The 26,524-nt window shown below is 36.6% G+C and overlaps 1 protein-coding gene across 1 annotated transcript; it reads left to right on the top strand.

The window, feature by feature from the left end:
- Positions 1–13,661: 13,661 nt before the first annotated feature.
- LOC145297934 (uncharacterized) lies at positions 13,662–18,287 on the top strand. Its single transcript, XM_080144275.1, has one exon. The coding sequence runs from the start codon at positions 13,662–13,664 to the stop codon at positions 18,285–18,287; it is 4,626 nt and encodes a 1,541-aa protein (XP_080000401.1).
- The last annotated feature ends 8,237 nt before the right edge of the window (positions 18,288–26,524 follow it).

Here is a 26,524-nt window from a genome sequence, read left to right as displayed (position 1 = left end):
TTAACTCTGTCGAGGTGAACTGTGTAGCGTTGTTGCTAACCAGACAGTCTACAACCCCAAACTGAGCAAACAATTAAAAGAAAATTTGTCGTTGTTGCCGTGGTCGGTTTTTGCATCTTAGTACCTCTGGCCATTTAGAGTAAGAGTCAACTACTATCAGGTAGTAAAAATCATCCACAGGTCCAGCATAATAGATGTGGATCCTCGACCATGGTTGTTCAGCCTTAGGCCAAGTTTTATATGTTATCGGTGGTTCTTTTGCAGCCAAAGCACAGCCTTTGCATCTGTTCACCATGTCGATAATATCTTGGTCCATAGCTGGCCAATAAACAAAACTTCTCATTAGGCTTTTCATTCTGTTCATTCCTGGATACCCCATGTGAAAATCCCTGAGATTTCTTTTTTGAAGGGTTTGGGGGATGACAACCCTTTCACCGTATAACAGTATTTCGTCGCAACAAAAAAAAATGTCTGAACTGGTGTCACCCAGTGCTAATTTCTGCTTCGTGGTTTGAATGAAATTGTCATTTAGGGATTCTGACCTAATCTCCTGAACTGTGACCGGCAGTTCGCGGATAATATTGTTTATCATCGTTTATACATCACTATTAATTCGTAGTGCCGCGATTACTGAATCTTCAAGAGGTTCCATTTTGGCAGGAATCAGTCTCGATAGACCGTCTGCATGGGCTAGTTGTTTTGAGGGGAGAAATTAAATTGTAAAATTATAGTTCAGCAGAATAGTTCCCCATCCTAATAGTCTGTTCGCAGTGAATGTTGGAAGTCCTTTTTTTATCCCAAAGTGGATATCAACGGCTTATGGTCGGTTTGTAGAAAAAATGTCTTCTGTACAAGAACCGGTGGAATTTTGAAACTGCAAATATAATTCCTAGGGCCTCTTTCTCGATCTGAGAATAATTCTTTTCCGCTAGCAAGAGAGTCTGTGATGCGAAAGCAATAGGCTATTTCGAGCCACCCGGCATTCGATGTAGTATTCACGCCCCGACGCCATATTGACTAGCGTCGCTAGCTACTATTATGTTCAACTGCGGGTTGAAATGCGCTAGAAATAGTTTTGAAGTCAGGATTCTTTTTATGTCTTAGAATGATATCTGGCAATCTTCTGCCCACTCCCCAGCCTTATCCTTTTTCAGCAATTCATTAAGTGGTGCGCGCGATTTGTGCATATTTAGGATGACCCCCTGGTAATAATTTGCCAAACCTAAAAAACTTTGCAATTGAGTTATGTTTACTGGTGCCGGCATTTCTTTAATAGCGGTCGCCCTATCTGGGTCTGGGCGTCTGCCATCTTTATCGATTATTTAACCCAGGTATTTAATTGCGTGTAAAAAGAACTCGCATTTATCTGCTTTGATCTTAAATTAAATCTTGTATTCGACTGGATACTTGTCTGATATGTTTTTCATGTTTCTTCCTGCTTTTGCTCGCTGTGATAATGTCATCAAGATATGCGATTGCGGTGTCCAAGGCAAACAGCATAGTATCCAATACTTGCTGGAATATTGAGGGTGCCACTTTGATACCAAACGCGAGTCTTTCGTATCTGTACAACACCCGATGAGTGTTAATACAGAGAAGGTTACCGTTTTTTGTCGTTTACCGAAATCTGTAGGTAAGCGTCGCTTAGGTCGATCTTAGAAAAAAACTTGCCGCCATTTAATTTCGTGAACACTTCTTCTGGACTAGGTAATGGATAGTGAAAATCTTCTAAGGACCCCTTGAGTCCGGTCGCGAAGTCGGCGCGAACGCGAATTTCCCCGGACCTTTTCTTTACGTAAACTGCCGGAGCAGCCCACTCACTATATTCAATTTTAGCCAGTATACCGATGCTTTCTAATCTGTCTAGTTCCTGATTTATTTTGTTCAGGGAAGCGAACGGGACATTATGTTTCTTTTTAAACATCGGTTGTGTGCCAAGTTTCAACTCAAAATCTGCGGGCATTTTTGTACATCTCCCTAGGCCAGGAATTCTTTTTTCAAACAAGTTATAAGTTTCTCTGTTTCTGCTGAGCGGGTATCTATTTTCTTGCAGAATGTGGATATAGGAAGATCCCAGAGACGAAACTCCTCCATGCTGTCAGAACCGAACATGTTCTCACTATCTTTTAACACATACAATCTTAGATTTTTTGTTTTTCCCCGTAAAGTGACGTTTGCAATTAATTCACCTACAAAATGATTTTTGTACCATTAACGGCCGTCGCCGTTCTGTTAGTTTTTAACATAGTCGGCTTTCGTAATATTTTCCACGTTTTGAGATTTATTAAGATCCGATCCACTTTCTAATTGGAATTCAATAGCCTTGCCGAAAATATTAACCGTTACATATTTGCGTAGATTTTCATCTACGACGTCCTTAGTTCTGGTTTGACGTACACGGCTTTTATTCTGAGTTTTCCTACAGTGTGAACTTTTATGACCGATCTTATTGCATAAATGGAATCTTTTTGTTAAAAATGGGCAATCCCTTACACAATGTATTTCACCACATCTGAAACAAGCGCTCGGTGGTTTTAGTTTTTCTGAGTTTCGGTGGTTACACTATGTGTGCCATTTCGACGGTTTTTTCTTAGTTACTTTTTTTATATTCGCGATGCCTGCTTCGATATTTCTTGCATCTTTTTTTATAATTTCTAATTTTTGACAATCCTCAGTCAATTTTTTAAGTGTTAAGTTCGGTTCATTTTCTAATTTTGTAAGGACTCTGCGCCTGATTTCCACATCTTTTCCCGAGGTTAACTCTTGCGCAAACACAAGACATTTAAAATTGTCTGCTGTTAGTTCAGATCACTTAAAGTCATCACAGTGTTTGTTCACTACAGCTGCGTAGGTGGCAAAATCGTCATTATCGTCTTTTACCACATTCAAACATCTCCAACGCTTATGGAAAAGAGACGTTTTCGGCGAGAAAAGTTCTGTTAACAAATATACCGCTTCATTGAATGATAAATCTGCTGTTTTCCGAAGCAAGATGTAATCCACGAATTTATCATGCTCAGCCGTTTCCAATTTTATTAGTAGAAGTCTGGTTTTCTTTTGATTAGAGCAGTTACTGCAGTCAATATTAAAAAAATCTTCATAACGCCGAAAATATTGCTGCGAATGATTTTTCCTCTTCTTCGTATTTAAAATTGTCTATCGTGGTCCATATTGTATTCTGAGAAAATGCTGAATTGCTTTCCGCGTTCGCATTATTTTTAACAATTTCTGTAACCAATTCCTCTGTTCGTAATTGACGTTCGGCTAACCGTTTTTAGAATTCTAATTGCCGTTCGGCTAACTGTTTTTGCAACTTCCTTTTGCTTTTTGCTACTCCTCGAATCGTATTTGACGTTCAGTCCAGTGTTTTTCGGATTGTGACTGACGCTTTGCGGCATCGATATGCAACTTGGTCAAATGTTCCAACGCTACTTTCAATTCGTCCATTTTGCTTTGTCAGCATTAGCAATTTCAAAACGTTCGCTAAATTTTACAAAACCCTTTAATTCTTTCTTATTTCTTCCTCCAGCCAATAAAACGAACAGAAAAAAATAAACATATAAAAAGTTCATAGTCTAAAGAAAAAAAAGCATGTTTATATTTTTCTCCAGAGAAAAAAATAACGCCCGATTTTAGAAGTGAAAACCACAAGTGATAAATTTTTTTCCAAAAATATAAAAATTTACCTTTCTACGTCGCGACGAACCTTTTTCTTTTTGCAAGTTTTGACGAACTTTTACTTTTCAACTCGTTTTTTTCCGTAATGATCTGCGTTTTTTTAGTTACCGTAAACCTTTCAGTTGCAAGTGTTATGTTAGACACTTCCTTAGGCTTGATAACATTTGAGTCCCACGTCGTTAGTATTTTTAGAATACTATTTCAACGCGAGTATTTTATTTTTCAATGTCGTTACTAGTTTCGATTTTAGTATGCTCCTTGAATCCAATCTCCTCAGTGTTTAGTTTTTTAGAACGCTGTTTTAAAAGTGAGTAGGTTCTCCGAATCCAATGTCGCAAGTGTTTTGGCTTGCAATAAGCCACGAAGAAAACAGAACAACGGAATAGAGTTTAAACAATGTATTACTGGAACAACAATGTAAAAAGTTTACAGCTGAAAAGAGTTGTAAACGTCGCCGAACAGGCGAGGGTCGCTCTGGTGTTTAATCAACACCTGGGATCAAAAGGTATATGGTTCATATAATGGATAAAACGGTCCATTTGGAGGGTGATTCAGTTACTTCGTTTTTAGACATTTTTCAGTTACTTCAACGTTTCGAGACAATTTTTCAGTTCCTTCAATATGGTTTTCAGACATTTTTTCGGTTCCTACAATATATTTCCAGATATTTTCTCAGTTACTTCAATGAGTTTTCTAAACATTTTTCAGTTACTCCAATGTTTGCAGAGATTTTTTCTGTCACTTCAATAAGGTTTCAGACTTTTTCAGTTACTTCAATAAGTTTCTAAACATTTTTTTCAGTTACTTCAATCAGTGTCCAGACATTTTGTCAATTACTTTAACAAGTTCCAAAAAAATATTCCATTACTTCAATAAGTTACAAAAATTTTTTCAGTTACTTTCATTTTATTTTATTTTTTTTGTTATTCAATAAGTTTCCAAAAAATTGTCAGTAACTCCAATAGGTGTCCAGACGGGTTTCAGTTACTTCAGTAAGTTTCCAGATATTTCTTCAGTTAATTCAAAGTTCCCCAGACATTTTTTCAGTTACTTAAATGTTTTAAAACATTAAATTAGTTCAATATGTTTCCAGGCATTTTGTCAGATATTTCAATAAGTTTCCAGACATTTTTTCAGTTACTTCAATGACTTTCCAGACACTTTCTCAGCGTCTTCAATGTTTCCAAACATTTTCAGTTACTTCAATAAGTGTGTTTATCTTCAATATGTTCCCAGACATTTTTTAGTTACTTCAATAAGTTTCGAAACATTTTTTCGTTACTTCAATAATATTCAATAAGTTTTCAAAGAGTCTTTCAGCTACTTCAATAGGTTTCCAAACATTGTGTCAGTAACTTCAATAACTTTCAGTTACTTTTTTTTAGTTACTTCGTTTCTAGACATTTTTTCACTTACTTCAATAAGTTTCGAGACATTTGCTCAGTTACCTCAAGAAATTTCCGGACGTTTTTTTCAGTTACTTCAATAAGTTTCAAGACATTTTTTCGGTTGCTTCTATATGGTTCTAGCCATATTTTAATTAGTATAATAGGTTTCAGAAATTTTTTCAGTAACTTCCGTTACATCAATAATTTTCCAGCCACTTTTTCAGTTATTTGAATAAGTTTCCAGACAATTTTAACTTACTTCAATAAGTTTCCCGATGTTTTTTTAATTACTTTAATAAGTGTCAGACATTTTTTCAGTTACTTAAAAAAGTTTCCAATTATTTTTTCAGATATTTAATAAATTTTTCAAACATTATTTCAGTTACTTCAATAAGTTTCCAAACTTTTCAATGTTTCCAAACATTAAAGTGACTTTAATATGTTTCCGGACATTTTTTCAGTTACTTAATAAGTTTGTAAACATTTGTGCATTTACTTCAATAAGTTTCCAGACATTTTTAGTTACTTAAACAAGTTTTCAGACATTTTCTCACTTTCTTTTAAAAGTTTCCTAACATTTTTTCAGTTATTTTAATAAGTTTTCATACGTTTTTCAGTTACTTCAATAAGTTTCCAAACATTTTGTTAGTTACGTCAATGTTTCCAGCCATTTTTTCAGTTACTTGATTAAGTTTCGAAACATGTTTTTAGTTACTTCAATACGTTTGGAAACATTTTGTCAATTACGTCAATAAGTTTGTAAACATTTTTGTATTTACTCCAATAAGTTTCCAGACAACTTTCAGTTACTACCAAACATTATTAGTTACTTTAATAAGTTTCCAGACATTTTTTCAGTTACTTCAATAAGTTTTCACACATTTGTTCAGTTACGTCAATGTTTCCAAAGATTTTTTCAGTTACTTCAATAAATTTCCAGACATTTTTCAGTTACTTCAATATGTTTCTAAACATTTTTTAGTTACTTCAACATATTTCCAGACATTTTATGAACTACTTCAATAAGTTTTCAAATATTTTTTCAGTTACTTCAATAATTTGCAAATAGTTTTTTAAGTTACTTCAATAAGTTTCCAAACAATTTTCATTTACTTCAACAGGTTTCCAGACATTATTTCAGTTTGTTCAGTAACTTTTTAAACATTTTTTCAGTTACTTGAATAAGTTTCCAGACATTTATTAGTTATTTCAATAAATTTCCAGACATTTTTTCAGTTACTTTAATAAGTTTTCAGGCATTTTGTCGGTTACTAGCATAAGCTTTCAAACATTTTCTCAGTTACTTCAATGTTTCCTAACATTTTTTCAGTTACTTTAATAAGTTTCCAGACATTTTTTTCAGTTATTTTAATAAGTTTCCAACCATTTTTGCAGTTACTTAAGATTTCAGACAGTTTTTCAGTTACTTCAATAAGTTTTCAGATATTTTTTCATTTACTTCAATATGTTTCCAGACATTTTTTCAATTACTTTAAAAAGTTCCCAAATATTTTTCCAGTTACCTCAATAAGTTTCCAGATTTTTTTCATTTACTTCAGTAAGTTTCTAGACGTTTTTCGGTTTCTTCTATGTTTCCAGACATTTTTTCAGCCACTTCAATAATTTTCAAATTATTTTTTCAGTTATTACATAAATTTTTCAAACATTGTTTCAGTTACTTAAATAAGTTTCTAAACATTTCAATGTTTCCAAACATTTAAGTGACTTTAATATGTTTCCAGCCATTTTTTCAGTTACTTGATTAAGTTTCGAAACATGTTTTTAGTTACTTCAATACGTTTGGAAACATTTTGTCAATTACGTCAATAAGTTTGTAAACATTTTTGTATTTACTCCAATAAGTTTCCAGACAACTTTCAGTTACTACCAAACATTATTAGTTACTTTAATAAGTTTCCAGACATTTTTTCAGTTACTTCAATAAGTTTTCACACATTTTTTCAGTTACGTCAATGTTTCCAAAGATTTTTTCAGTTACTTCAATAAATTTCCAGACATTTTTCAGTTACTTCAATATGTTTCTAAACATTTTTTAGTTACTTCAACATATTTCCAGACATTTTATGAACTACTTCAATAAGTTTTCAAATATTTTTTCAGTTACTTCAATAATTTGCAAATAGTTTTTTAAGTTACTTCAATAAGTTTCCAAACAATTTTCATTTACTTCAACAGGTTTCCAGACATTATTTCAGTTTGTTCAGTAACTTTTTAAACATTTTTTCAGTTACTTGAATAAGTTTCCAGACATTTATTAGTTATTTCAATAAATTTCCAGACATTTTTTCAGTTACTTTAATAAGTTTTCAGGCATTTTGTCGGTTACTAGCATAAGCTTTCAAACATTTTCTCAGTTACTTCAATGTTTCCTAACATTTTTTCAGTTACTTTAATAAGTTTCCAGACATTTTTTCAGTTATTTTAATAAGTTTCCAACCATTTTTGCAGTTACTTAAGATTTCAGACATTTTTTCAGTTACTTCAATAAGTTTTCAGATATTTTTTCATTTACTTCAATATGTTTCCAGACATTTTTTCGATTCTTTCAATAATTTTTCAGCCAATTTTCCAGTTACTTCAATAAGTTTCCAGACATTCTTCTGTTACTTTAATAAGTTTCCAGACATTTTTTCAGTTACTTCAATAAGTTTCCAGCCATTTTTTTTAGTTACTTCAATAAGTGTTCAAACATTTTTTAGTTACTTCAATAAGTTTCCAGACATATTTTGTATAATCATTTTATATTGTCGTAGATTTTTGAGAATTCTTCATGTTATTGGTATGCATATGATGTGATTACATGTGATTTCAGATGCAACAGCATAACTTGGAATACACCCTACTCAAGCCTTATGATCACAGTTGGTACGGTTTCAAGCCTGCCTTCCTACTACCACATTATTTTTGCTCAACACGCACCTCCAAACACCCGGGCAACGCCGGGCACTCATGCTGGTATATATATATATATTGATGGATGGATGGATGTATGGATGGCTAAACAGATAGATAGATAGATAGATAGATAAAACCACGTTTGTGTTGCTTATACATATAAATACACACACACACAAACACACACACACACACACACACACACACATATATATATATATATATATATATATATATATATATATATATATATATATATATATATATATATATATTAGTGCGCTTTGATGCAGTTTAGGGTGTTGTCTAGCAACTCCACTGAGTCCCTTGAAAGGAAATGCGACGAAACTGAAGGTTGAAGAAACAAGGTCATTTCCTTTAAGTCCCACACGTTTCAAGGCGAAACTTGACGCCCTAGGGACATCTTTGTGAGTTCACTCTCATGCAGAGCCCAGTTTGTATAGGTGCACAAGATAAACACCAACTGCAACATATTTCCCAGTTCAACAAGTTAATCGAATCTCCGCTGAAATGAAATCACCAATATTCTTCAAATATGATATGATATGAATTGATATGAATTGCAGCTGTACAATTACAGCATCCACAAACAAATGCTCTGACATTAACAAAAAAAATGTCTTTGGATTTTGAATGTAGAATAAAATAACAACATGAATATTGACTATACAAACTCGTGTCGATTACATTTATATCACACTAGCAGCGAGACCCGATGTTTCCCGGGATTTAATGGTGACCAGCAAATGTTTCACAATCCCATATTTTTATATCAAGATAAGTTACTTTTCTACCTACTTGTGTCTGCTTTATGTGTTTTACGATATTTTAACGCTTTTCTTCAGTTGATAAAGGAACTAGTGTCGATTTGATAAACCGACACCAGTATGACTTACTGCGAGGTTTTCGGTTATCTTATCTACTAGCTGATTCTAAAATGTGACATAATAAATCCGTTGAGCATTCTTTCTCTTTCAATGGTGACAGTATAGCCATGTTAAGGGGACCTAATCTGGGCTTCGGATACTATGTTATTTTGAATATTTGGTGAGGATTTACGTTATAGGGTGAAGTATATTTATATTCGGTTTTCTCGTTAGAAAACGATTGTACAAAAAGACTGAAGACACGCAAAATCGTTGTCAAGTAGGTAACTTAAAGTTTCGTTTCTATGTGTGTGAATCTTAAATTACGTCGAATCAAAATAATAGCATAAATTGTTACAGTAAATGTATATACATGCAGAGAGAGAAAGAGAAAGAGAGAGAGAGAGAGAGAGAGAGAGAGAGAAGGGGGGGTAAATGGACTATGATTATATATCCGATGTAGTAGATGGGCTGGAACATAAAGAAAATATATAAAAAAACGGTTTTCATCAAACGAAAATGAAATCATTTCGTCTTTTCTATGGCAACAATGTATCGTTCTACGCTGTCCGTACAAGTTATTAGCAAGTGCGTCTTACGGGAAATTTGTTTCATTTCTTTATTGTGAGGGAGTTCCAAAAGTAATCCTTCGAATTTTTTAATTCCGCCCGAATGGATCAGAGGGTATTGCAAATTACATTGATATGATGAGTGAACCTATGTATTCATGACTTGAAAGTTTCGTGTCTGTTGCATATATTGATGGTGTAAAACTCTGAGAAAACAACCCCTGTTATGGGCGTGCGTCAGAAGCAGAGATGCCTCATTGAATTGTTTCATGCAAGAAAACATTGAACCGATCAACATTCACTGGCGTATATTGAACGTTTACGAAACCAATATTTTAATGTCAGCACAGTTAGGAGATAGGTTCGTTGATTTCAGAGTGGCAACAGAGATTTTAGTATCAAGCATACACCGGACTTTTCCCACTGATGCATCTAAAAAGGTTGGACCAAAGTACATTGAGAATGGTGGTTACTATGTAGAAAAATATATTATTAGGGACGAAAGGTCGCCCGTTTTAATAGTTCTACTCCTGTCTTCGCAGCTCTTCAACTTTTTAATTTTTGAACGCCTTACTTTGAGAATGCCACTCGTATGTAGATTCTAGTTTACTAATGTGTATATGGCTAAATAATATTGTTAGATGTCGATAGCGGCTATTGTTTCGATGTATTATGCCTAGAGTGGCCGTAGTTAGTTTCTTTGTATAAACCTTGTCTTCCCTTGTAATATAGAATGTGGTAAAAACTTTTAATCTGCCGTTAATTTCGTGAACTAATCTCATATTTGTTGGATGTAATCAAGTTTTAAATTAAAGATTCTTGACATTTTCTATGATTTGAAGAAACATTAAACACAATCTCCATCTTCAAAAGTGAACGATGTTTTTGTCAAGAATTTTAGGAGAATAAAAATTGAACAATCAGCTACTTCGTGACTCTGGTTTCCCTTATTTTGCCATTTCGTCCTACTATTTTATAAGCAATGTTTCTGAAATGAGGAAGAATTGTTGTTTTCTGGGTTGCATATTTTTACCAAACACATTGTTGTTTTCTGGGTTGGAATATTTCTACTAAACACATTGTTGTTTCCTGGGTTGGAATATTTCTACCAAACACATTGTTGTTTTCTGGGTTGGAATATTTCTACCAAACACATTGTTGTTTTCTGGGTTGGAATATTTCTACTAAACACATTGTTGTTTCCTGGGTTGGAATATTTCTACCAAACACATGTTTTCTGGGTTGGAATATATCTACCAAACACATTGTTGTTTTCTGGGTTGGAATATTTCTACCAAACACATTTTTTTTTCTGGGTTGGAATATTTCTACCAAACACATGTTTTCTGGGTTGGAATATTTCTACCAAACACATTGTTGCTTTCTGGGTTGGAATATTTCTACCAAATACATTGTTTTTTTTTTGTGGGTTGGAATATTTCAACCAAACACATGTTTTCTGGGTTGGAATATATCTACCAAACACATTGTTTTTTTCTGGGTTGGAATATATCTACCAAACACATTGTTGTTTTCTGGGTTGGAATATTTCTACCAAACACATTGTTGTTTTCTGGGTTGGAATATATCTACCAAACACATTGTTGTTTTCTGGGTTGGAATATATCTACCAAACACATTGTTGTTTTCTGGATTGGAATATTTCTACCAAACACATGTTTTCTGGGTTGGAATATTTCTACCAAACACATTGTTGCTTTCTGGGTTGGAATATTTCTACCAAATACATTGTTTTTTTGTGGGTTGGAATATTTCTACCAAACACATGTTTTCTGGGTTGGAATATATCTACCAAACACATTGTTGTTTTCTGGGTTGGAATATATCTACCAAACACATTGTTGTTTTCTGGGTTGGAATATATCTACCAAACACATGTTCTTTTTCTGAATTCTTTGCATTAGGATTCTTTATTTGTATTATTTTGATTCTATGGACTACTGTTCTCATCTAAGTGATTTTGTCACAACGTTGCGGTCGAGTTAACCTCCGATCTTCTTCAGCAGTATCGTGTCGGACTCGGGAAACTTTCTCTCGAACTCGGAAATCTGCACGTAATTCCGAACGGAATCCTTTATTTAATTGACGAGGGTAGCATGCTCTCGTTCCGTCAGCCATGACTGGGTAGATAGTCTAAGTAATTCCCAATTGTATTTTCAGTCACCGACACTGAGGATTGAACCTAAAATGTCACTTTTACACTGATTTTTTACAAGTACTCTAATCACTGCGCCAGGAGTTTAACAAGATACACTTGAAGAAGGTCGGGCTAACAACGACTAAAACGTTGTTATAATGATATTGAGAATGCGAACAGTAGGCGGATGAACTTAAGTTTGTTAGAAAGGTTTTTAAACTTGAACTAATTATTTTTTAGCTACTTGCATCAGGTGGTTTCATGCCTTGTCTGTGGTGATTTCAATTCCAAATTGTATTTTGTTTATTGAATTAAATTATCTAATCACGCGAATATTTGATTTTCTTTCTAAGAGTCTTTTCATACAGAAAATATTCGAAAATGAAAAGATTTTATCGATATTTTTCGATTATTTTCAAATAAAAATTTAAAATTAAACTTTCTACTAACATTCGTAATTATACCGCTAGAATAGTGAAAAATTCAGACGGAAAATTTGAAACTAATTTTCTAAAATGTTGTTCAAAGTTACAAATATCATACTTTGTGTGGCATTTTTAATAAATACACTGCCAACTACTAGGAATTGTGGTTTCAGTTGTTGCATTTGGTTTTGTATTTACGCGATATTCCATATCAAATTACATGACTTGAATAAATTGGAATTAAATGTAATTTAGGGATGTATATTAAATTAACATTTTACAATTGCCAAAAGGTTTCAATAATATATTTTCTTCTTCATCTATTTCTCTCGCTTATATATATATATATATATATATATATATATATAATACAAAAACATACATATATATGTCAAAATCAAAAGGAAAAAGAACACACATGCATATATATTCATATATATAAATATATATACATATATATCAAATAACATCATCTGCTTAAATCGTTAGTAATTGTAAGTAAATATTTGAAGAATATCAAACATTTTACAAGTGCCCACATAGTGCTTTTTCACTTTTTATATATATTGTGACAAATACGCAGTAAGCCATTTGAAGGCATCTTCTAAACGAGCGTAAAGGAGAAAGTAAATTTCATCATTTCTATTTTTGTATCGGCGGTTGGCAAAGTTTGAGAAGAGATCCCTTTTCATCATCTTTGTTTTAGACTTGTTGGCGACGTGAGTGGGAAGAGGAGGGGTGGACGCGTGATGACCTACCCGAAAATACAGGCAGTTGAGCAGTCACCTTGGGTGCGAACGAACGGTCATCCCTGCTACTACAAGCCGTGAACGTATGTCATGAGAAAGAGACGGAAAAGAAAAAAAAAACAACCAAATCAAAAACGTATTATATTCGGGTAAAAGAACCGAAAACCTTCCATTGAGCGCTAAAGGGCTGGAGCAGAACTGAAAGAAAAGACGGGAGACACTGTGTCTTGGAAGGAATAACGGCACCGAGTCGTTCACGAAAACTTTGTGTTGTCTCGCCGGACTACATCAGAAGGAAAGACAACAACTACAAGGACTATCTGAGTTGTCGCTAAAAAGAGAACACCAACCCTTCGTCCATAAAAAAAAACTGTCTTATTCCTTGCTGGAGACGCTAGCTGGATTATACCCCAAAGCGGTCGCCATTGTGAGTCAGCCCCTTTTTCTTCTCTTGTCTTGTTTTTGCCAACTGCTAAAATTATTTTCTCCCTCTGCTCGTATTAATATCTTAAGTTTAATCCCAACCCCCATTTATATGTTATCTTTATTTTTTTTGTTTATTTGTTTATTTGTTTAATAAATTCTCATTTTAAAATCAACCTTCGGTCCTTCGAGTTGTCTCTGCTTGCTTTGTTAACTTTCTGCGTACGGTGTTCCAACCAGAAGAATTCCCCCTCCCCACACACTTTTGTTAACCCCTGAACGAGCCAAACCCGGACATATTTTTATTTATTTTTTTTAGCATTGTCACGCGAACGCGGTCGTAGTCCCCAGCGAAAGCCGGTCGTGACAAGCTTGGGGGCGTCGTCCGGGATTCTTTTTCTTCTGTTTACTGGAACTTCGTGGGTAGAGGCGAAGCGGGTGCGAGACAACGAAAAACATAAAACCGAAATGTCTGTAGTAGAAACCTTTTTAAATTCTCCCACATTCGAGGCACTTTCTAGATTAAAGAAAGATAGTATTATTGATGTAGCAACAGCATTAGGATTAGAGCCTAAGCGCTCGATGAGAAAACCACAACTAGTGAAAATAGTTGCAGAGCACATGGTCGATAACGATATCTTCGAAGAAGATGTATTGGACAATCTTGTGTCAGACTCGCCTGGACTCTCACATGCCCAAATTGAGCTTGAGAGAATAAAAATCGAGACTAATAAAGCTATTGAAATGGAAAAGGCTAGGGTAGAGTTAGAGAAGGCTAAAATGGAGCAGGAGACCAGACGCCAAGAAATTGAAGATAGGAGAACCTTCCATAGTGAGAGGCGAAATGAGTTCGACCTCACTAAACAGGTTAGACTTGTGCCAGCGTTCAACGAGGCTGATGTTGACAACTATTTTCAACACTTTGAGAAAATCGCATCAAGCCTGAACTGGCCACTGGAGACATGGACTTTACTTCTACAAACAGTATTAAAGGGTAAGGCTCAGGAAATATATGCGTCGTTGTCAGCAGAGGATTGCGCTGACTATAACATTGTAAAGTCCGCAATCTTAAGAAGCTATGAAATGGTCCCAGAAGCATACAGACAGAAATTTAGGGGCCATAGGAAGGATGAGAAGCAAACGTTTGTTGAGTTCTTTCGTCAGAAAGAAGTCTACTTTGATAGGTGGTGTGCAGCTAAGAGCGTGGGTACAGACCACGATAAGCTAAGGCAGCTGATGCTGATGGAAGAGTTTAGGCGATGTGTCCATGACGATCTCAAAGTCTATCTTAACGAGAGACAAGTGGATACAGCCTATGAAATGGCCACCCTCGCGGACGAATATGCGTTGACGCATAAACGAGGCAAGAGTAGGTCGAATGACTCGTTCGCTGACGGAAGCGGCACTAACCCCAGAATGGCGGCTAGCGCTGGTCCGAGCATGAGGTCGATTCAGACCAACAACCGCAACCGACCGGACAGCTCAACCCATAAGACCCATTCTCCGAATAGTCAACAGGCGGAGAGATGGAAAACGCTGACGTGTCACTACTGTGGAAAGGTAGGGCACATAGCAGTGAATTGCTCAGCGAGGAAGAAAGATGCGGAAAACAGGGGTGCGCCCTCGAATAAACCGCAAGGGTTTATTGCGTCGCATAGAAGCCTCGCAAAAGTAGACACTGACAAGATCCGAGAGGAATATAGACCCTTTGTCTCGGATGGTTCGGTGTGCCCTGTGGGTGAACCCACAGAGAAGATGAGGATAAAAATATTAAGGGACACGGGAGCAACCCAGTCCTTAATATTGAGTAACCGCATGCCGCGTAGGGCAAATACTGCCACGGGCGAAAGAGTAATTATACAGGGAGTCGGAAACGGCTTTGTTAGCGTTCCACTCCATAAAGTGACCCTCGAGTCTGACATAGTATGTGGTACTATAGAGGTCGGAGTGGTCGATGATCTGCCCATGAGAGGCATAGCGATGCTACTTGGCAATGATTTGGCCGGGAAAAAAGTATCACCCCCACCCTTAAAAGTGGCAACGGTGCCAAGCACACCAGCAGGTGCAGATAAGGCAGGGGACAGTGATGCTGGAGTATACCCAGCATGTGTGGTGACTCGGGCGAGGGCCCAAAAGGAGGCCAGAGAAAAACGTGCTGAAACAAGCAGCGCCGGTAGGGGAACTGAAGTCGTCAACCTTTCCCAAACATGTTTAGGTCACGAGATAGACGTGAGTCCTAAACTTAAAGAGACCCCAAACAAAAACCCCAGCACCGGGGATGAACAAGTAGTTGGGGAAACCTCAGTCTCATGGACGTCAGTCGCCCATGAGCAGAGAAAAGACTCCGAAATCGCCCCGCTTTTCAGAGAAGCACTGGACGAAGAGGAGCTGGACAAGGTACCATCCGGGTACTTTGTCAAAGATGGTACATTGATGAGGAAGTGGAGACCCCCACATACACCTGCCCTCGAGGACTGGTCAACTGTACAACAGTTAGTCTTACCCAGAGGATATAGGGAGGAGGTGCTAAGGACAGCCCATGAGACACCCATGGGAGGCCACATGGGTGTCCGAAAGACACATGACCGGATTACCAGGCACTTCTATTGGCCAGGGATCCGTAGGGACGTGGCGAGGTATTGTAAAACTTGTCACACCTGTCAAATGGTGGGTAAGCCAAATCAGCGAATCCCCAATGCCCCCCTCCATCCGATTCCTGCATTTGAGGAACCATTCTGTCGGATCCTCGTCGATTGTGTTGGCCCCCTTCCGAAGACTAAACGCGGGAACGAACATATATTAACCATTATGTGTGCGTCGACTCGATTCCCTGAAGCGATACCTCTTAGGAATATATCGGCTGGAAAAATCACCAAAGCTTTGATCACCTTCTTCTCCATGGTTGGACTGCCGAAGGTAGTGCAATCCGACCAGGGATCAAACTTTATGTCAAAAGTGTTCCAGCAAGCCATGAGTAGCCTGGGTATTACGACTGTAAAATCCAGTGCATACCATCCCCAATCCCAGGGAGCCCTAGAACGCTTCCACTCGACTTTGAAGAGCATGGTACGGACATATTGCTTCGACCATCACAGTGACTGGGACGAAGGCCTTCCGTTCTTAATGTTTGCAGCACGGGATGCTACTCAGGAGTCGCTGGGATTCAGCCCGTTTGAGCTCGTCTTCGGCCATTCGGTGCGTGGTCCCCTGTCACTGCTGAAAGATAAATGGATGCAGGAGAGCCGCGAGAATGGATCACTGCTCGACTATGTATCACGTTTCCGGACACGATTGCAAGAAACAAGCGAGATCGCTCAAGAAAGGCTCAAATCGGTCCAGGGAAAGATGAAAAGGCGGTATGATCGGAACACCATCCCGCGAACTTTCGAAGTCGGAGACAAGGTCTTAGTCTTGTTACCCATATCTGGTCAACCCCTAAAAGCCAGATTCCACGGTCCGTATGAGATTGCTCGAAAGGCTAGCGATCTCAACTACGTCGTTAAAACGCCGGACCGCCGCAAGGCCACCCAGATGTGCCACATAAACATGATTAAACCTTATTACCAGAGGGACGAGGGTAACCCTGTCCTTGCCATTGTTAGACCTGACTGTGGACAAAGCCAGAGTAATACCCCTGAGGAATCCGTAGGAAAAAGTGACCATCCTATGAGATTGCGAAATTCTGACATTCTCGCCGACCTCACGCCTGTGGTCATCCATATGGACTGTAACGAGAAGGAGGAAATGATAAACCTCATTAGGGATTTCCGTGAGTTATTCCCGGATACGCCCAAACAAGTGACCATCACCAAACACGACGTGGACGTTGGAAATGCTACCCCCGTCAAGCAACATCCCTATCGCGTCAACCCCCAAAAGGCGGAAGTGATACGCCAAGAGGTGGAGTACATGCTTGAGCATGGAATTATCGAACCAAGCCAGAGCAGTTGGTCATCACCATGCGTCCTAGTCGCTAAGCCAGATGGCTCGGTTCGGTTCTGTACGGATTACCGTAAGGTGAATTCCGTCACAAGGACAGACTCACATCCTATTCCGAGGATGGATGATTGCATTGACAGAGTGGGGAGGGCGACTTACATCACCAAACTGGACCTGTTAAAAGGATATTGGTGTGTACCCCTCACTGAGCGCGCCAAGAGCATTTCTGCGTTTGTGACCCCACAAGGACTTTACCAATATCGGGTTATGCCGTTTGGTATGAAAAATTCCCAGGCAACATTCCAAAGGATGATGAATCACTGCCTGAGGGATTTGTCTAACGTCGAAACCTACATCGACGACATTGTCATATATAATGACAATTGGCCTGACCATGTCGCATCCTTAAGGAAAGTGTTCGACCGACTCTTACAGGCAAACCTCACTATCAATTTATCAAAAAGTGAGTTCGGAAAAGCCGAAGTAACCTATCTGGGGCACACTGTAGGATACGGGAAGATATCCCCAATCAACGCTAAGATCCAAAGCATCTTAGATGTCCCAGCCCCGACCAATGTTAGAAGCCTGAGGCGATTCCTTGGTATGGCCGGTTACTATAGAAAGTTTTGCCGGAACTTTTCTGACGTTGCGTCACCTCTCACCCAACTGTTGTCTAAAAAGTCCAAATTCACATGGACCTCTTCTTGCCAGAAGTCTTTTGAACAGATCAGATCGCTATTATGCTCTGATCCTGTGCTGAGGACTCCGGACTTTCAACAACCTTTCCGCTTGGCTATTGACGCCAGCGACCATGGTATCGGTTCAGTTCTACTCCAAACCGATCCTTCTGGTATTGAGCACCCTGTGAGTTATTTCTCTCGGAAGTTCAACTCATGCCAGAAGAACTATTCTACTGTAGAGAAGGAAACTTTAGCCCTCATCCTCAGTCTACAGCACTTCGACGTATATATATCATCGTCGAGTCAGCCGACCATCATATACACAGACCACAACCCTCTTACATTTCTACATCGAATGAAGAGTAAAAATAGAAGGCTATTAAGTTGGAGTCTGTTCCTACAGGAATATAACCTGGACATCCGACATATCCGAGGCGTCGACAACTTGTGCGCGGACACCCTATCTCGTGTCTGATATGCTCAAATAGAATTCCCGTGAGTAGCTTCAATAGCAGTTAAAAAAAAAAGGAAGTCTAGTTAGAACTAAGCCGGTCCCCAGCATTCCGAAAAAGTACTACAGGTAGTCCTTTTTCGTTTTTTTTTGGTAGGGAGGTGTGACAAATACGCAGTAAGCCATTTGAAGGCATCTTCTAAACGAGCGTAAAGGAGAAAGTAAATTTCATCATTTCTATTTTTGTATCGGCGGTTGGCAAAGTTTGAGAAGAGATCCCTTTTCATCATCTTTGTTTTAGACTTGTTGGCGACGTGAGTGGGAAGAGGAGGGGTGGACGCGTGATGACCTACCCGAAAATACAGGCAGTTGAGCAGTCACCTTGGGTGCGAACGAACGGTCATCCCTGCTACTACAAGCCGTGAACGTATGTCATGAGAAAGAGACGGAAAAGAAAAAAAAAACAACCAAATCAAAAACGTATTATATTCGGGTAAAAGAACCGAAAACCTTCCATTGAGCGCTAAAGGGCTGGAGCAGAACTGAAAGAAAAGACGGGAGACACTGTGTCTTGGAAGGAATAACGGCACCGAGTCGTTCACGAAAACTTTGTGTTGTCTCGCCGGACTACATCAGAAGGAAAGACAACAACTACAAGGACTATCTGAGTTGTCGCTAAAAAGAGAACACCAACCCTTCGTCCATAAAAAAAAACTGTCTTATTCCTTGCTGGAGACGCTAGCTGGATTATACCCCAAAGCGGTCGCCATTGTGAGTCAGCCCCTTTTTCTTCTCTTGTCTTGTTTTTGCCAACTGCTAAAATTATTTTCTCCCTCTGCTCGTATTAATATCTTAAGTTTAATCCCAACCCCCATTTATATGTTATCTTTATTTTTTTTGTTTATTTGTTTATTTGTTTAATAAATTCTCATTTTAAAATCAACCTTCGGTCCTTCGAGTTGTCTCTGCTTGCTTTGTTAACTTTCTGCGTACGGTGTTCCAACCAGAAGAATTCCCCCTCCCCACACACTTTTGTTAACCCCTGAACGAGCCAAACCCGGACATATTTTTATTTATTTTTTTTAGCATTGTCACGCGAACGCGGTCGTAGTCCCCAGCGAAAGCCGGTCGTGACAATATATATATATATATATAAAAGTTTCAAAGTTGAAAGGCTTCCAAGACTATATATATATATATATATATATATATATATATATATATATATATATATATATGCATGAAATAGAATGGAGGTGGAAGGACCTGAATACTCAACCATTCGCCCGATTTATGCGGGCCTTTTCAAGGGGGATGCGCACTCAGTAACCATGCCGCTTGAAAAAGCCCGTATAAATCGGGCGAAACGTTGAGTATTCAGGTCCTTCCACCTCCATTCTATTTCATATCATCGAATTTAATCCAGCTCAACAATCATATATATATATATATATATATATATTATAAAGAAGTGAACCATCGCGTAAATTCAATCAACTAAAATAAGATGGAAAACGAGGTGAGGAAAAGAAAAAAAATGGGGCAAGTTATATGTAACACATGTACAATTAAATAAAATAAATAAGTCGATTAAAATTTTTTAAGTTACCCTGGATTGGATCTGAAGGCCAACTTATTGGCGATAAGATTTCCTCTCTAGTGTCTTCTAATTTTGGTGCTCTATCGCTCCGTGTTGCTTTTTCCACAAAAACCGCCTTTCCCTCATTTCGTAAGGATGTCTTGCCTATCTCTCAAACAAGTAATATTATTTATAAATTTCAATCTCGGTGTGGTGCCGTCTATATAGGCAAGACGACCCAGTGTCTTCAGGTCAGAATCGCCCAACATGTTCCCCGTTTCATCCGAGATCATCAACCTACCACCAGATAATCTCAACTGATAGAATCGTCCATCGGCCAACACTTGGTCAATAAAAAGGAGTGCGGTCTTGTTTTCTCTCCGGAGTGTTTTTCTGTTTTGTACCGAGGACGCACAAAGTTCCACCTGTCTGTCCTCGAAGCACTTGCCATCATTGCCAGCCCCCCTACTTTGTGCAAGCAGAGAAACCTCCGACTTCAATTAGAATTATTTTGGTAGTTATGTTTTTTTTTTTAACCTCCTCTCCGCTCTTACTCCATACCACTACCAAATATTCTAAAAAATAATAATTTTCAGACTTATGACCCTTGAAAATGTTAGTCTGAACGAAAAGCGCTTCGGGTGTATTTTAACGATCTTGTTTTTAATCGACTTATTTATTTTATTTAATTGTACATGTGTTACATATAACTTGCCCCATTTTTTTTTCCTTTTCCTCACCCCGTTTTCCATCTTATTTTAGTTGATTGAATTTACGCGATGGTTTATAATTATTCTAAAATTTTGCCAATCGAATAAAGTTATATATATATATATATATATATATATATATATATATATATATATATATATATATAGTCTTGAAAGCTTTTCAACTTTGACACTTTTAAAAAAAAATATTTTAACATAAAGTCCTTCGTTTGCTTTAAAGTCTATTTATCTCTTAAATAATCACTGCATTAGTTTGCTACCAAGAATTTACAGTTAATCCTAATATTATTATAGGGATTCTCAATTTTTATAGTATTCTATATCATGGCTCCCCAGCAGTGTTGGTCAAATAACACCTCATTAAAAAAAGAACGCCATGGATGTCATATCTAGGCTGGGATCCATATATGCCAGCAGAGAGACTTAACGCTTTCTGGTATGAAATGAGGATCGGCGCATTATCCACACTTCGAATAATTTATCGTCATCGAAATCCGTGAAATAACCCATATTTCGATCAAGTCAGGGACCTACCGCGGTGCACTGAACGGAAGCTTTACATTACCCCCACCCCGCGATGATTTAGTTCGCAATACATTGTAGCCTACATTTTTTTGTAGGAAACGTAATGTAGATTTTATAAAATTATTTTATATAATGGCTTGAATTAAAGTTTAAAATACAAAAGTCAAGTATCATGGTTCAATTCTGCTCTAAACCGAAGCATTTATTACGAACGCGCTCCTGTTTTATGAACGAACAAACTGTTTCTTTTATACACCGGGCCTTTCTGCTTGTGCGCTGATGAAACTTTTCAAATGTTATTGTGATGTTAGGCTGTATCAGAGTGTTAACTTTGGTTAACATCGACTATTCCTTCTTCAATGGTATTTTTCTATTACCGATATTCGATAAATATCGGAAGTATTTCGATACAAGCATTATCTATGAACACTCCCAGACACATAAAGTAAATTTCTGCGAAATTTAAAAACAAATCAGCTCAGTTTTTTCGGAGTTTATAAGCAACAAAATTACATACACACAGACGCACAAACATATACACTATTAAAGGGCTTTATATATATATTTTTAAAATATATGTATATATATATATAAAAGTAGATGTGTATGTGTGTCGATGTACGGCTGCTGTCTGTGGGGTACGTTTTACTAATGCCATAATTTATCAAGGCAGAACAACTCGATAATTCGTATTTATTAACTACTGAATATTCAACCTCATAATTTTATATTGTATATAGGGGTAATGGAGATAAAGGAAATAAATAAATAAAAATCTGGTCGGCATTTTTCTTGTTTAGCAAAAGGTATTTATTACCATTAGTTTCTAAATAAGGTCAACTACTTGTATTTTTCTAACTGCTTATTCCGTCTGCCATGAGATTAACAACACCCTACCGTTTCGACATCAGCTGAAAAGTCTCTTGCGATCACGAGAAGCCACACGTCCATCTTAACCGGCCCGCGTTTTTCTTTCTCGGCTCCTCGCGCTGGTATTAGCCAGCCGTTTCTTGCCTTAGACTTTACATATTCATCTTCTCCGGCTCGAATTTTGCATCCGACCACGTGGAGTATTTTTTCTTTTTTCTTCTCACGCAAGCCCGTGCACATATCCTTTTCGGCTATTGCTGCTAATATCTTCGCAAGCCAGCTATCCTAACGTTCTTGCTGATTTTTCCCAAACGTCCATGCGCGCTCTGTTACAACTCTTCCCTGTGTAGATTACAGAAAGTATTTATTTTATCATAAGACATAAGTATGTACGTATGAATCACATATTTGTGACCGATTTGAACAAGGTCCCGTGAAAGCATTAAACGCTTCTTTGATCATGTCTATCCGTTATTTTTATAATGTTTCACACTCCATCCAATAGATTCTTACAATTCGAGTAACTTGGTTGCTTCGGATGTTATGTTTGGTAACATAGTGCGGATGTGCGGATGTAAATGCATGTGAAATGACGTTACCGTTAAAGAAACTGTAAAAAACAGACGAGATGCAACTAAAAATTTCTTCAACCAATTACGCTTATATGAAAGTCATTTTATAGTAAAAAAAAAACGGCCATTAGGAAACAGGGGGTGTGGTTCAGCTGTACGTAAAACAAGTTTATATGGGTGTGAACTTTTATCTGTGTGGGGGTGAGAGAATAAGATAGGTACGGTTGGAATTTAAGAATTCAGGTTGGAGACAACGAAAGGCCAGTGAGATATGTTATCTGCGTATATGTATGCTTGCTGTCCGTCTTAAAATCTTAATGAACTATTGTATATTAGGTAAAATAAGAGGTGTGTATGTTTGTTTGTTTTTTTTTTAATTAGTATTTTGGTATTATTCTGCGAATAGATTTTCACTGTCCATTATCGGTGACGGTACACCTCTGTTGAGCTAATAAGGATCCGTTAAGGGAGGAGGAAGAAAAGGAGATAGACGTAAGGAAGAAGGAGAAAGAAGGAAAGAAGGGAAGAGACAAAAGAGAATGAGAGAAGAGAAAGGAGCAGGGATGGAGAAGAAAGAAAGAAAGAAAAAAAGAAAAGGCGGAAAGAGGAAATGGAAAAGGAGCGGGGAAAAGAGGGAAGGCCATGATTTGATTTATTGGTGGTAGTTTTAAAACTATTTCTTGTTTGTTTTCCCTCGCTCTATCATACCTGTTAACCTGAAACACCTTCGATGTTATTTACCATTATATTCGCTTTATATGTATTTATTTGTATGTTTATTATGCTATTCATAATTTTAACAATTGGAAAACTCAAAATGTATATTATTACTAAACCTTTTAACAAATGATTACATCTATTCATCATAAAAGGTTTAGCAATGCCACTATTGTAAATATATATATATATATATATATATATATATATATATATAGACATATACAGAGAGAGAGAGAGAGAGAGAGAGAGAGAGAGAGAGGAAAGGGAGAGAAAGACGACATATATAGAGAGAGGCGAATATGTTGGATATATATTTATGTACGTGTATGCAAAATAATATGTATATATATATATATATATTATTATTTTTAAATATAATTATCCACTGACACGTGTTTCGTCGTCTATGACTCATCAGAGTCGCTGAATCTAGCGAGATTCGAAATCGGGGCCCCACGGTAATGAGCGTGACCTCTTTACCCGACGAAACACGTGTCAGTGGATAATTACATTTTAATTATAATATATATACCGTTCCCCGTGTGGGGTTATAAATTGGTTAAAGGGAAAAAATTTTCCAACTCGCATTTAGGTAAAAATGCACTTTCGTAAATAATTGAATTCATTCAAAACGTTACACAAAAACAAATAACATCTATATATATATATATATATATATATATATATATATATATATATATATATATGTATATATGTTTATCTAATGAAAATAAATGATCAACTGTCTGAAGTTAGTCATAAAAAATGAATGAACAAAAAAAACGTAGTCATGATGACAAAAAACATGCAAAAACATAAAACAAATAAAAAAGTAATTATCATCCACGTTTAAACCTCTATCCCCTCCAAATTCGCCTCTAAATATGGTTACATAGCAACGATATTTCTTTACCCAAACATACACAGGTCTATAATTATCAGTGTTCGTAATTAATCTCACACTAGTGAGGGGGGAGCTTTGCCCAGGCGTAAAATTCGCTTAAATAGGATATTTTAATTCGTACAGATTTCGTATATACTAGACTACCCGTGACCCGTTGGGTCAGTATGTTATATTAGCTATGGAATTAAAGTATGAGCGTGACACTTGTGACGTAAAGAAAATAGTATTTTGTGACATAACAGAAACATTTCTATGAAAGTATAATAAAATGAAAAAAGAATATACATAGATTTTTATGAGTCGTTCTGTTTATTATAATTGATTATTTTTGAAAAAAAAACACGCACAAAATATAAAAAATAATTCTAATTAAGTGTTATAGTGACTAACAAATTGACTCGTGATGGACTCTTCTAATCAGTATAACCCCCTCCCCGAGTCTAGTACTTTCGTGGAAAATTATCGCGAATAAACGACTGTCTAACTCAACGGAAACTTACTTTGTGCTCACTGTCTTGTACAATGTATTCTTTACTCCATAAACCCATTGTTCAAATCTTTCCTTATGGACCTTTCCTAAAGCCACAACACCAAGTGTCTACCGTATTTCTTTACGGTGTTCTGAGTTTGGGAATAAAGTCTTATTACTGTGTGGGAGGTAGTCGCTCCTACACCCACGATAAAATTAATAAGCAAAGAGAGAATGATAACCGAATAAAGGATAAAAGTCGATGAATTCTAAAAACAAAAACAAATATGTATGCAACAGAGTAGCAATAATGGACTTGTTTTTAGAACAATGCTGCTAAAGAAATTAGGTTGAGTTCTAACTCTACTTTGTACATAATATTGTCAGGGTTATCCAGCGTTGCCCAGAGTGAAAGTTTAATGTAGTTCTATTATTATCTTTCATTCTTCCCTCCTCTGTTCCCCTTCTGCAAACCTCCAACCACCACATTTCTCTATCTGGACATACGCCCACACAGACAAATCTGTTTTTTATATATAGTTTTTTCGATGAATACGTCAGCATAAAAAAATTAGTTACTTACCTTTATTAAAAAATCGTAAAGATTTTTAACTCGACCAACCCCTAACGAAATCTGCGCCAGTTTATGGTTAAAAAAAATGAGTATTTTTCTTTACTATAGATATTATACAGCTGAGGTAATAACATCTAATAAAATACAAACTTTGTGGGTGTTTATTTTGTAGTTTTTTTTTTGGACATTTAGCTAGACACATACTCACACCAATAGACAATTGTCATTTATATAATAGATGTAACAAAACTAGCTCAATATTTGTCGGTCTGTGAGCGGAATTCAGATATTATCTGATTTCTTTTCTTAAACATTTGGAAATATTGTCTTATGTTCATATCGGCACTGCTGTTATTAACTACGTACACCATGGGACAAGTTGAGGGATCAATTCAAGATAGGCGATGGCACGCTAAGAATTAGTTTTATTCATGAACGCCAGATCACATTTTCGAGGAGTTTTTGTTTCTTCTTTATTTCCTTGCAAATGCCCTTTCCACAAATGATATCTATGAATGAAATAACAACAAAAAACAAGTTCGGATATTCCTTAGATGCGTCCATTCAAAATGTGCAGTGTAAATGCTATTTGAAACAGACGCAAAGACGGATAGATACATTTTCATATGGAGATGCGCCTACGCAGCTTAAATTGCCTTTTCTAAAATTAAGAAAGACACAGTGATGAGCATGTTATTTAAAATAGAAACGTGATTAAGCGACTAACAGACATAGATATCAGCGTTTCTGAATTTTTGGAGGCGATGATTGGTTATTTGTATTATTATTCATTAGACTTCTGTTCTCATTTTGAGTGTGATTTTCAAAACGTTTCGGTCGATATAACCTCCGACCTTCTTCAAATGTATCTAAAAAAATGTGTGTAAAAATTATAGACAGAGAGGAACGGTGGAAAGTAAGACGACTGAAAGAAGCAGCACATATACTGGGGAATAACCAACTGCTAAGTAGACCTAGTATAGAATTCAATATGATATGGGAACCAGTAATTATAAACAATAGATAATATATACAAGTAATTAGTAAAAACATTAATATATACAAGTAATAAGTATAGAGATAGATAGATATTAATATATAGTAATAATTAGTAATAAATGGTGATATAATAATAATAATAATAATAATAATAATAATAATAATAATAATAATATTTAATTCAACGATGAAACTGTTATTTAAGATTTGAGCATGCTAAACTTACCGATGAGCATGACAACTTATAAGGTATTTTCTCTTTCTAACTATGCATGACAGACAAACGAAAATGCTATATAAGATATATATGACAAATGA

This window comes from Euprymna scolopes, chromosome 18 (genome assembly GCF_053919585.1).
Source record: "Euprymna scolopes isolate OS-2025 chromosome 18, ASM5391958v1, whole genome shotgun sequence".
Lineage (NCBI taxonomy): Eukaryota > Metazoa > Mollusca > Cephalopoda > Sepiida > Sepiolidae > Euprymna > Euprymna scolopes.
Note: the sequence above shows the minus strand (reverse complement) of the source record. Positions and strands in the feature narration are given on the sequence as shown.